Raw genomic sequence first — 13724 nt, forward strand, 5'->3', positions numbered from 1 at the left:
CTGTCCTACACTGGATTGATTGAGCAGGGATGAGGCCAGGTGGGAACACACCGACTACTCTAGTCAACTAGCGTAGCAGCTAGCATGGGAGTAACTTTGACGGTAGAGGAATGACGTTGCTGCTGGATTGATTTGTTTGGTCGCAGCCTCGAGTCGCAGCGCCGCTTGTGCTCCAGTCTGTCTGGCGCAGCGTGATGATGACATTTGTGTACATATCTTTGGCTTGTATGCAAAAGTCACCAACGTTATGAATTTACGCAGCCACCGTGCCTTTCAGACGTGCTCTTAGTGCTGTAGCTCAATGCGTCTCTAATACGCAAAACTAAACTATTTGTCGACACGAAGAGGATGGATTCTCTGTCAAAACTGTGAAAGGGTTCTTTTGCATATGAAGGCTCACTGTCTCGTACTTTCGGAAAAGTAAGGATTGTAGCCATGCGCAATATGATCTGACGCCACCATTGCATTATATATTGAAGCCCCCAGAGATTGTCAACAAATGCAACTTCGATTGTATTCTGGCTAAATTAATGCACTTCATGTAGGCTAATCAATGCATTAGACGTGGCATATGCAAGCAAACAATTTACATTCTGAATGCTATGTTTCTTCCAGCGTGTTGTCTTACGATGAGCTCGGAGAAGTATAAGAAAAGTGAACATGTAGCTTTTTACAGGTAGGAGTGTCGTTATACTACAAACATATAGCAAGTGTAGGACTAACGCTATCTGCTTGTGCTAATGTTGAATTGTATTTGTTGGTATTTCAGGCGGCACAAACAACAGCCCAAAGCACAGTACCATGCCTCCCTAGAAAGCTTAGTGCTCTCAGAGAAAGGGGCCAGCTTGGAGCTGTTTGACACAGAGGTAAATTTCAATTCATAGACAACCTTGAAGTGTGACACAGTAGGGGTTATTATCAGAACTTGAATTACCCATCCACCCTAAAATCCCTAAAATCAAAATTGTTCATGTTTTTTTTGTACCACAATGAATGTCAATATCTTCTAATCAGCATTCCTTTTTTCTAGCACTTGTCAGCATTCTTTTTTTATCAGCAGTCTTTTTTTGTATGAAATGTGGCTCTTGGTCTCCGACTGGTCTCATGTGCCATGTTTAACTGGACGTCCTTATCAGAGTTGCAGAGTTCTGAAGTTTCTCGCTTGCACTATGAAATGCTTCACTCATAATACATCGATATCATATTCCACTGGAACACTGTAACAGTCACTGAAAAAAACACATCTACCATAGTAGGGCCTAAAACAGTCTACAAGGCCTTTAGTAATACATTATTATGACTTGGTCATTGCCATTCTGGTAACATCTTATTTATAACAGGGCTCGTTAAGAATGTGATATATTTCATCCCTGTGTGTGACTTGAGAGGTTGACGATTTGTGTGCCAGTGAGATAAGATAAATGAAACAGATCATTTAAAATAGACAAATAAACGCTGATGTCCTGTAAGTACTGCTTTAAGTGGGCCGGCCCGGTACTCAGTGTTGAAGTAATGGTGGAAAGCTCGCACATCCACAGGAACGTCTGACCTGGGAGCAGGACCACAAGTGACTAGATAATTCAGAGAAAAAAGTCCGCTGCAAGACCAGGATTTCTTTTGTTCCAATATTTTATTTTTCCGTGACGTTTCGGGTTTTACCCCTTCTTCAGACGTCAAAGAAGGGGTAAAACCCGAAACGTCACGGAAAAATAAATTATTGGGAGCAAAAGAAATCCTGGTCTTGCAGCGGACTTTTTTCTCTGAATTATCCGGTACTCAGTGTTGCCAGATATATATAGCGCCTTAAACACCCAAGGTCGCTTCACAGAGTATCGTGTAGGAAAGTGTGAGTGTGTGTGCGCGTCAGTGATACCACAGTTCTGAATTTCATCAGTGCTTTCTAGGTGAATGAATACCTTGAATCACTGCCTGTAAGTGATTGCAGTGAATGTCACCCACAGCTGCGTTTCCTATTGGACGTGAGGGTCTGTCGGGAAAACACTTTGAGAATCTCCGTTGACGAGTTCAAGATTGGCCAGCCTCACTACAGAGTTAAAGATGTCCTGGTTGGGGAGCCGGTTCATGAACAGTAAGCACGATTCAATTATTTAATTTGATAACCAAACAGCCATACATAGGCTACTTGCCTGGTTCACACCATGGTTATTTCCCAATGTCCAGTGTTCTAGCCACGCTAAGATGTGAAACGGCCAGTGATTGGATACTTTGCGGAGTTCACCAAAGTATCCAATCACTGGGCGTTTCATGTCCTTGCAAGGGTAGAACACTGGACATTGGGAAACAGCCCATATCACAAATGTGAATTCTTCCTTGGAGGGGAGGTGTGGTTTACCATTGCCAATGGCTGTTTATTGGCCTAATATACATAGCCCCATAGCCAATCATGTCAGTTGTATTCAAATAACCAGCGAGTTTGCATTTGTCGAGTAATACGCGTCATAGTCTTAACGACCCTCCCTGCCCTCGGATTGGGCCTTTCTTAGGTCCATAGCCAGAGTGAGATTTGTAATATATACCGTGCAGTGTAGTCAATGGTAACACTTTATAGTAATATTAAAGTGATACTGTCCCATTTTTGGCTTATTTTTCACCTTCCCTTGAGTTAAATAATAGGGTTTTACCTTTCTCCTGTACTTCCTGCCGTTCTCTCAGTACAGCAGTACAAAGTTTACCTCCAAGCTAGCAGTTAACATTGAGTCCTATGAGACCAGCTGGCGGCTAGCTGGTCTCATAGGACTCAATGTTAACTGCTAGCTTAGAGTTCAAATTTGCACTGCCATACCCAGAGAACAGCTGAAAGTATAGGAGAAAGGTAAAAGCCAAACATTTAACTCAAGGGAAGGTGTAAAATAAGCCTATTTCCAAAAATGGGACAGTATCACTTTAAGTCTTATTGGATCACAAATCACACTGATCATAACAGTATAATACCAGTGATTGCATACAGTAGTAGTTACATTACAGTTGATGTAGTTGTAACTTGTACACATGAAACATCAGAATGACACGTCTTACCATAGAGGTAGAAAATAACACTAGAGAGGACCCCGCCCCCCTTTTTACGGCAATCTGTAGCGGCCATTATCTGTAGGTAGATCAGAGAAATGGAAATTAACGGAGAGTGAGACTCACCTCTGTCAAAAATGGCTTAATCATGTGAAAATGTCCATCAACACACTATACAAGGACAATAGTTGAAGTGTGTTGCTAACTATGTTCATGAAAGATATTATTTGATTTTTAAATGTATTTTATCGACTCATATGATTTAAGTAGATATTTAGCCTGACATTTCAAATCTGGTCTTTGATTAATGTGTTACTTCATATTGACACAGTTTTAGTCAAGTTTTTGACAGGGGTGGGCGTGTTCTCCATTGACTTGCATTGACTGAAGATACCTACACTACCTACGGAAGTTGGGAAGCTCCATCTGCCATTTTCCAGTGCTGTCGCAAATTGCTGTGTCCTCTCTAGTGTTATTTTCTACCTCTATACGTCTTACTCTCCAGTAATGTGAGGATGTTCTTCATTCATTTCTAATCTCCTCCTCTTCTTGTCATGACTATCATCTTGTCTCTGCTTGGCTCAGGTTACGTGTGGAGAGTAGAAGTGCCGGTTCTGTGACCCTTACCTGGGCAGCGGGTCAGTACCAGGTCCGGATCTATGAGGCTCCGTTTCATCTGGAGGTTCTGTGCGGGAAAGAGACGTTAGCCACACTGAATCCCAATGGCCAGTTGCTGTTTGAGTCCAAGTTTGATAAAAGAAGGTGAGCCTGTAGGGAAATCGATAACTACAGAGGTCATTCATAGCCATCCATTTATTTTTGATATTGGCAGGCATGAATCATACAGAATAGTCTCTAGAGAAGTTGACAATGTTTGTCTTTGTCTCTGTGTTTGTTTACCACACTATGTCATTACAGTAAAGGCATGGCATACTGCAGTGGTTCTTAACCTTTTTTTTCTCAGCGCACCCCCTTACCTGTTCCCAAGACTAGCCGCGCACCCCAACCCTGCGTGTACAGTATATAACGTGTATAAGGACTAAAAAGGGATTTTAGTGATGAATCACAATGATTTTTGCTTGAGATATTGATGAAAACCTTCATGACTTCAAATGGGGACCAAAACATGTTTTAATTTGGTTTAGGTTTGGCCTAATTATAATGTTCCCAAGCTGAATTTTGGTCACAACCTCAACACAAACAACATTCCGAGCTAACCCTGTAATGTCTGGCTTACCCCCAGGGGGTGCCCGCACCCCAGGTTAAGAACCACTGGCATACTGCCTGTGTAAGCATAGTCTTGCAAAGTACAGTGGTTATTTATGTGTTAATGTGCCTAAGCTTCTCCTGCTCATCTTGTTGTACACTTCAACAGGGATGTCTCCAAATTAGATCAGGTCAGAGCCTTTTATGACTTTCTGTGCCATAAATGAATTTGTCAATTGAAACAAATGTCTTGCCATTTTCATTGTTCTTCTATTCATTTCAATTAATTTCACGTTCATGTGCACGTTAGTCTGGGGATGAATCGGGCCTTTGGAAGGAGACTTTTGGACAGTTCGTAGACGAGAAATGCAATGGTACGTATGTTTCGCAACATTTCTGCAGCTTTTTCTACAACCTGTCACTTCTGATAAGGCAGTGAGTTTCCTCTGACCCTAGGTCCAACCTCTGTGGGTGTGGACTTCTGTTTCCATGGTTTCAACCACGTGTACGGGATTCCGGAACATGCTGACAGACTCCGCCTTAAAGACACCAGGTAATATACAGCACCACTGACATTGAAGTTCAAGACCAGCCAAGATATATTGCATATTTTAGCCCACAGAAAATGACCAGTGAAAGTGTGTAAATAAAGGAAAGAAAAACAGAACATTAAATATTAAAAAAAAACAACGATGGTAAAAGTTTTTTTTTAAAAAGGATAAAATGTATTTAGAACATGTTTTTAGACTGATCATGTTACAGTACTGTTTGCTGTATTGTTTTGATATATTATGCAATCAATAAAAGAAATGAAAGTGTGCAATGTGTTTCTGCTTGTTCTGCAGTGAGGATGAGCCGTACAGGCTGTATAACCTGGATGTATTCGGCTACAGTACGGACAGTCGACTGGGCCTGTATGGGTCCGTGCCCCTGCTGCTGGCCCATAAGGTGGACAGGACCATGGGACTCCTCTGGCTCAACGCCTCTGAGACCCTCGTAGATGTGACCTACAGCCCCAAAGACAGCCAGGTAACAGGCTTGTACGAAATTCCGAATTGAATGAATTTGAATTCAAAGTAATGCCATAATATGAACACTAGGTGGTGGTGTTCTATGTACTCTCAATGGGTGGTGCAGTTTAAATTCAAAGAAATTCAAGGTAATGACACCACCTAGTGTTCGTATTATGGCATTACTTTGAATTCAAATTCATTCAATTCGGAATTTCGTACAAGCCTGCCAGGTAACACTGCTCTTGGTGATGCATTTTTTGGGGGGGGTTTTTTGTACATGTTTTGAACTCTTAATACATGGCATGTTATACATTTGGTATAACACAAGTGTAAACAATCTGTTGCATCAACTATTGCTGTGCTAGATCCAATCTTCGCTGCTTTGGCAATGACCACAATAATGCATTGCAAAGGGCCTTGTGTGTAATGTTGTAGCATTGCAGTGTTATGATAGTTAGTTTAATTAGTTAGTTAGTTTGTTGGAAATCTGTGCATTATTAGGATCATTGTTTTTGTAAAAGCTCTCTATTACATATATCTGTGTAAGTAGGCAAAACTCTTTATTTACTTTACATGTAGAACAACACACATTTTATTAACTATATCTTTTTAGATAGCCAAGACTACTTTACAAAATTACCCACATACAGTAGATGTCAATGGCGTCCCTGTGTGCAGTTTCGGTGTGATGACTGAGTTTTGTGCCCCCCTGTGGTCAGGAAGAGGAGGCGGCCTCAGCCAAGAGGAGTAGAATGCCCGTCCAGACAGACGTCCAATGGATGTCGGAGAGCGGCGTGATTGACTGCTTCATCCTCCTTGGCCCCGCCCCCGCTCAGGTCCTCTGTCAGTACGCCCAGTTAACAGGTGTGAATCTGTTTCATTATACATACAGTATAATAATAAAGTATAATGTATAGTTGTTTTATACAGTATAAGCACCAACATTTCTGGCCTACATTATAAGCCATACCCACTCAGACTAAGAAGAAAAAAAGAAGAGTTCAGATGCAAAACCCCCTAACTCCATTTCTGAAGACCTGACCTTCTATATTTTTAGAGAACCCCGTTGTTGGTTTGGTTTACATTCATGTACTTGATAATACATATAAATAGTTATATTATATAAATAAAATAAAAACTATACAATTTTGAAAGCTTTGTATTAAATAAAAATGAATTAAGATTATTTTCTGAAAAGGCACTAAGGGGGTTTTGCATCTGAACTCTTAAAGGTTCTGTATATAGGCAGCACCTCTATATAAGGCGCAGGTGTTCACATTGCAACATGGGATACTTGCAAAACATGAGCTCTAGTCTGGACCTAACTCCATTCACTTTGTGCTCGTCACATATCATCATTTATACATGCGCCACATATTGGTATAAGCCACAGGGTTCAAAGCATGAGAAAAAAGTAACGGCTTATAGACTACGTCGATACTTTACGAGGATATGAATGATCTTATACCAGATGTTTGTCGGGGCTATGTCCCTAGTATTGTTACTTGATGTGAAAACCTCAAGTGCGAAGCAGTGTTTTACAGATCAACTTCACATAAGCAATCATAAAAGGTTCACTAGTATGTCAAATATCAATTAATAGTGTGACTTGCTATTTGTTCATTAATAATTTATCGCTGTGACTTATGTTAAACTTCGGCTTTTTTCGCACACCTCAGCTGGCAGGTGCGTCGGAGATGGCACCATGGGTCACTCAGCAATAGTTTAAAGAAACTCCCGCACACTGACCATTTCGCTGTTCTTTCTTTAATAAATGACGTTTCGGTACTATACTAGAATCTCATTGCCTGATGAAGGTCTAGTACCGAAACGTTGCTTATTAAAGAAAGAGCAGCGAAATGGTCAGTGTGCGGGAGTTTCTTTAAACTATCGCAGTGACTTATGAATGCATTGCAATGATGGAGGGGAATCTAATTTCCCTATGTCCATATGTCAGGTTCCCAGGTCCTTCCACTTATTAATCATAAATATATTGCTATGTGACGGATTGCATTTGGTAATTTCTTTATACCAAATTCTATTTCCATGGTTAACAAGCAATGAGAAAGCTAGACCAATGGTTGCCTACCTATGGGTCGGGACCCACCCTATGGGTCGCCAAAGATCCACAGAGGGTCGCGAAGCCTTCTTGATTTTAAGGGGTTTCATTTTAATACCATATATAACCCATGTTGAATAACTGACAAAGAATTTATTTAACTAATGTATATACATAGAGGCAATACAATGCAAGTGTAAAAAACATTTATTCTATATTTGACCAATTGAGAAAGAAGAAACTAAAATGAGTTTTTGCAAGAAACAGAGGATATCACATGACTCCCTCTCATGCGGGCGCTGGCACGGTTGGGTCATCAAAGCATTAATGGTAAAAACATGGGTCCCTAAAGAAAAAGGTTGGGAACCACTGAGCTAGACTACAGTAGTCAACGACAAGGGGCAGGAGCTGGTGCATGCCTTGCATATATGAGAAGAGACAGATGATAGATGTAAATGATCTATGTACTGTATGTACAGTATTTATGTTTTGTGTAATGGAATGAGTTTTATGCCCGTACATGTTTTTATACAGTGAGACAAAAGGCGAATTTCATAGCTGGCATGACAATTAAGCAGAGATTCTTGAAGTATATACTCTTATCTACTCTCTCTGACTAAAGTCTGTTTTATTCCATTCCATTCCATTCTATTCTATTCTATTCTATTCTATTCTATTCTATTCTATTCTAATGCATCTGGATATTGACCATGGCTAGGCAAGGCAAGTTTATTTGTATAGCGCATTTCATACACAGGTGCAACTCAATGTGCTTTACAAGATTAAGAAATGCAAAAAAGAAAGGAAACATGGAAGAAAGAAGGAATTATATTAGAGTCAAAAAACATTTAAAACATTAAGATAAAACATAAGGTAAAATGATAATAATAAAATAAAAAATAGAATAAACATAAAAAAAATTAAAAAAATAAGAATTTGAGCTAGGGGAAAGCATCTGAGAACAGCTTTGTCTTGAGTCTAGATTTAAAGCTATCAATAGTGGGTGCATTTTTTACGTCATCTGGAAGCTGGTTCCAAAGCTTTGAAGCATAGAAGCTAAAGGCTGCCTCTCCACACTTTGTTTTGACTTTTGGAATCATCAGCAAATTCTTCTCCGTTGACATGGCTGTCCTACTCCAGGTTACCAGGCACTTCCCCCGCTTTTCTCCCTGGGCTACCACCAGTGCCGCTGGAACTACGACGACGAGGCGGACGTGAAGGCGGTGGACGCCGGCTTCGACCGCCACTCCATCCCCTACGACGTCATCTGGCTGGACATCGAGCACACGGACGGCAAGCGCTACTTCACCTGGGACTCCGAGCACTTTCCCGACCCGGTCGCTCTGCAGCTGCACATAGCTCAGAAGAAGAGGAAGGTACAGCAAGCAGACCCCTGTCGAAACCAATGACATTTTTTGAGAGAAAATTATACTAATTTTTGCAGAATGAATTACATAATTTATGAACTAAAAATATGCTTATGAAACATTACTCGTCCTCCACTTAATATGAGCTATTTGATTCATAAAACACTGGACAAGATGGTGTTACTATCCATTGTGCCATTAGATGTTTTACACATGAGTCACATGAGCTTCCTTGATGGTGAGAGTGGCGTGTGGGGGGGGGGGGGGGGGGGTACATTGTCAATTTAGGACACATCGTCAGTAGTGTTCCTTCGAATCAGGGGGTGTTTCGGCCCTTTAACACTAAACACCCTCATCAAAGGTGGCCAGCTACGGGGTGATCAAGCCCGAGCTTGTGTCCCATGCCCAATTACAAGTCCAAGGGACTATGCATGGCAGGGGCGTCCACTCCCCTGAGTCAGGCTTGGAACTGACCGCATACCTTGGTCCCTCATCTCCTGGTTGGGAGAAAGGGTGTTGGGTGAGTGAGCCTAGTGAGTGTGTCCTGATGTTTTTTGAGCCCAGCAGGGGTCCTTCCGCTTCATCCAAATCCACTGGCTGCTTCTTTCAGCTGCTTCAGACATAGATTTAATTGTCTGTCGCAGTGCCTGTCCTTGGATACCAACATCCTTTAAAAACCTGATGGTAGAAGCGGCCACAAAACCTCGGCATCCTACTTCCACTGGGTACACTTGCGCGTTCCAGCCACGATGTTGTGCATCAGCCGCCAGCTCTGTGTAGCGCAGCTTCTTGCGCTCGTAGGCTTCCTCTGCTGCCCCCTCCCACGGGACTGTGAGCTCAATGATGTTGACAGCTTTGAGAGCGGGAGACCAGAGTACCAAGTCTGGTCTGAGTGTTGTAGCTGCTATCTCTGGTGGGAAGATCAGTTGCTGTCCAATATCAACAAGCATCTTCCAATCCTGAGCCATGCCCAACTTTCCAAGTTTTGGCTTGGTAGGGGGGTGTTTGGGTTTCGGCTGTCCCTCTCGAATGAATGTTTGAGCTTTGATGGAGTTGGATGCCCTAGGTGAGGAGTTGATGTTGGATCTCTTTGTCTCCAGAGCTGCTGCCAAACTTTTGAGGACCTGGTTGTGCCTCCAAGTGTAGCGCCCCTGTGTGAGGCTGGTTTTACACCCGGTCAAGATGTGCCTAAGGGTAGCTGGAGATGGACAGAGGGAACAGGTTGGATCTTCCCCATACCAGTCCTGGAGGTTTTTTTGAGATGGTAGCACATCGTATGTTGCTCTGATGATAAAGCTTATGGTGCTTGCTTCCATTTCCCAAAGTTGCCTCCAGCTGAGTTCTCTCCTCTCCAGCCCCTCCCATCTGGTCCATTGTCCCTGTTTGGCAAGAGACACAGCCTTTGCATTTCTTCCAGCCTCCTCCTGGTGGCGCACCTCTTCTACCACCATTCTTCTCCTCTCTGAAGTTGAGGCCTTGCTCCAAGATGGTTTTCTTGGTGCAAGCCCAAAACCTCCTCTTCCCATCTGGACATGCCCCACAATTTCAGTATGCCTTAGAGCTGACATGGCATGCTGTGCTGCATCTGATGGTGTCCATTTCCGTCCCGTTGACAGTGGCGGTGCAGCCTTGCTGATGGTCTGGTCTCTGGATTCCCTCAGCGTCAATAGGAGCCTTACTTTAGAGCACTTGTACTCTTCAACAAGGCTTGTAATTGGTAGCTGAAGGACTCCTTTGCCGTAGAGACCAATGTTAGTCAAACAGCGGGGAACTCCAAGCCATTTCTTGACATAGGCAGTCACAGTTTGCTCCATCTTTTCCACAGTTGTGATTGGGATGTCGTAGATGGTCAACGGCCACATTATCCGGGGGAGAAGTCCAAATTGCAAACACCAGAGCTTCAGCTTCCCTGGCAGGAGTGTCCTGTTGATGCTTTGCAAGTTGTTGCTAAGGTCCTGTCTTATCTGCTTCACCTGGTCCTTGTCCTTGAGGCTTGCATTGTACCATCTGCCCAGGCTCTTGATGGGGTGTTCAGACACTGTTGGTATGGGGTCTTCATCAATGCAAAACCTCACATTTTTCAGCTCTCCCTTGACGATGGAGATACTCCGAGATTTGCTCGGCTTGAATTTCATCCGGGCCCACTTGATGTTTTCCTGCAGCTTGCCAAGTAGCCGCCTGGTGCAAGCTGCAGTGGTGGTCAGTGTGGTCATGTCATCCATGAAAGCTCGGATGGGTGGTAGACGAATGCCATTTTTCGTTCGTTCTCCTCCAACCACCCACCTCGAGGCCCTGATGATGATCTCCATGGCCATTGTGAATGCCAGAGGTGAGACTGTACAGCCGGCCATGATGCCGATCTCCACACGTAGCCAGGAAGTTGTGAAGTCTGGCGTGGAGAAGCACAACTGTAGATCTTCAAAGTAGGATTTTACCAGGGTGGTGATGGATGGTGGGACATGGAAGAATTTGAAGGATTCCCAGAGAAGATTGTGGGGAACTGAACCAAATGCATTGGCCAGGTCGAGAAAGGTGACGTGCAGGTCTCGTTTTGCCTTCTTCGCCTCTTGGATCTGCTGCCAAATCATACTGGTATGTTCCAAGCAACCAGAGGACCCTGGAATGCCCGCCTTCTGTATGGATGTATCTACGTATTTGTTCCTCTCCAGGTAGGTAGAAAGCCTTTGCGCGATGACACTGAAAAAGATTTTCCCCTCCACGTTGAGAAGGCAGATGGGACGGAATTGGTTGATGTCAGCTGCATCCTTCTCTTTGGGGATGAGTACACCTCCAGCCCTTCGCCACGCCTTGGGGATTATCCCTTTCTGCCACACTACCCTCATCAGTTCCCAAAGATAGCGGAGAACATCCGGGGCGTTCTTGTAGAACTTATACGGCACCCCATTTGGCCCCGGGGCTGATGCTGATCTTGACCGCTGAACTATGTTCTCCACTTCCTTCCACTTTGGAGGGGCAGTCTCCAAGTGGAACTCAGGAGCCTGAAGAGGTGGGATGTCCTGTGGGATGGTTAGCTGCTCATGCCTTTTGTCATCATGGTGGACCATCTCCAAATGTTTTTCCAATTCTTGTTTTGTAGTTTTCAGGGTTCCACTTTTCTCCTTGGTGAACAGATCTTTAACAAACTTGAAGGGGTCTTTATAGAAACGTGTTCTTGTGTGTTCCTTTCTTTTTCGATATTTCCTCAAGTTCTCTGCTCTCCGCAAGGCTGCCAGTCGGCATTTGATGTCATCTTGTAGTAGATCAAGACCCTCCCTATCAATGTCAGATGCCTTTTTCCACTGCTTTCTAAGTTGTCGCCTCTCTCTGACTAGTCTATCCATTTCTTGCTGCCTCCTTGATTTGACTGGTGCAGGTGTTTCTTTGTGGCTACTCCTTTCCTTCACCCCAAACCGCTCTACTCCATACTGGTAGATTAGATCACCGATGTTGTCCAGCTTTTTCTCCGCTGTTCCCACTTGTTGCCTTAGGATGTTAGCCAGGTCTTGATTGACTGTTTCCCATTCTCTCTTTCCAGCAGCTTTAGGCCACTTCACTCTTGGCTTGTGCCCCTTGATCTTCCTCTCCATGGGCGGTCTCTGTGGTTGGGCAGGCTCCTCCACCAGCCTTTCTATGCTTGTATCTTCCTCAGTGACCGGGGTGCTGATGCTCTGCGAACTGTGGTTTGTGTCCGGTCGCTGTGCTTCACCTGACTGACTCGCCTGATTGCTCCTTAAGAAGTACAGGTCAATGCAGGGCCCTGGTCTCTTCTCTATCAAGCATCCTTTCTTTCCTTGGTGGGTTCTCAGCCCCCTGAATGATGTTATCTTCGTCCATCCACAGGTGCAAACTTGGAGTGTGTGTCCTGCTGCTGCTGTGGTTGCCTCATGCGCCTTATTCATACTCGTAGTCCTTTCCATTCCTAGGTCTGTAGCCGTGTTATCAGTCATTGAGCCATCTTGCGCCCCCGCTCTCGCAGGCTCCAGGGGTATGTTTCTTTGTTTACTTTTCGTAGCATTTGGCGGGTGGCTCCAGCGACTGTAATAAGCGTCGGAGCCTGCCGCCATGGGTAGCTGGCCCATGGCAGCCCCAGTGGGGTCTATTCCCTCCGGTCAGCTGTCTCTCCATGCCGTCACACGGTCTTTCCCATGTTGTCAGCTGACCTTTCTCAGCAGTCACTGGATGCTTCCAGGTATTCAGATTCATAAAACACTGGACAAGATGGTGTTACTATCCATTGTGCCATTAGATGTTTTACACATGAGTCACATGAGCTTCCTTGATGGTGAGAGTGGCGTGTGGAGGGGGGGGGTGTACATTGTCAATTTGAATGAAACTAACATTTGTTATGACAATTCTTCGATTCTTTTATGGAAATAATACTGAAATTGTAACCAGTTCTTTGTAATACTTCCAGAAGGAATGTAGATGCTTTATTGATAGGCTTTCCATCTTAAAGGGGTATGCCACTATTTTGGGGCTTAATACAGTTAAAATCGTTGACTGGGGTTTATAAAGGTGGTAAAGTGTCTTATTTTTCATGTGAAGCGTTGTCTTGCTTTAAGACAAGTTAAAAGAGGGAGTATGTCGCTAAGCTAGTGAAAGTCAATGCATCCATGTAGCATTGCTACATGCTACACGGATCCATTGACTTTCACTAGCTTAGCGACATGCTCCCTCTTTTAACTTGTCTTAAAACAAGACAACGGCTTACATTAAAAATAAGACACTTTACCACCTATATAAACCCTGGCCAACGATTTTAACTGTATTAAGCCCCAAAATAGTGGCATACCCCTTTAAATTGTGTCGGATTTATCTGCAAAAATGGGTAAAAAATATCTGAAAAATTGGTCATTGGTTTCCATTGGTTTCAATGAGGGCACTCGTGTTCTGGCAGGGACTCGCTTTTCGGCACGACACCCCCTCTCCTCCAAAACCTCCACACCTCTGAAACCTCTACACCTCTGAAACCTCTACACACGCCTCTAAAACCAGTTCCCTCACTGTATACATTGTATACACTGTATACACTGCATTTTTTACTGTGTTGCT

General features: G+C 43.7%; 1 protein-coding gene across 1 annotated transcript in view; it reads left to right on the plus strand.

The window, feature by feature from the left end:
• Window positions 1-243: 243 nt before the first annotated feature.
• ganc (glucosidase, alpha; neutral C) overlaps window positions 244-13724 on the plus strand; it is a 33523-nt gene continuing 20042 nt past the window's right edge. Inside the window, exons 1-11 of the mRNA XM_063183713.1 lie at window positions 244-420; window positions 616-676; window positions 770-866; window positions 1962-2089; window positions 3613-3789; window positions 4403-4424; window positions 4544-4607; window positions 4690-4786; window positions 5079-5262; window positions 5966-6110; window positions 8446-8681. Coding sequence (XP_063039783.1) covers window positions 630-676; window positions 770-866; window positions 1962-2089; window positions 3613-3789; window positions 4403-4424; window positions 4544-4607; window positions 4690-4786; window positions 5079-5262; window positions 5966-6110; window positions 8446-8681 — 1197 coding nt within the window. The 5' untranslated portion in view covers window positions 244-420; window positions 616-629. The remainder of the gene's footprint in view (window positions 421-615; window positions 677-769; window positions 867-1961; window positions 2090-3612; window positions 3790-4402; window positions 4425-4543; window positions 4608-4689; window positions 4787-5078; window positions 5263-5965; window positions 6111-8445; window positions 8682-13724) is intronic.

Source organism: Engraulis encrasicolus, chromosome 19 (assembly GCF_034702125.1).
Source record: "Engraulis encrasicolus isolate BLACKSEA-1 chromosome 19, IST_EnEncr_1.0, whole genome shotgun sequence".
Taxonomy (NCBI): domain Eukaryota; kingdom Metazoa; phylum Chordata; class Actinopteri; order Clupeiformes; family Engraulidae; genus Engraulis; species Engraulis encrasicolus.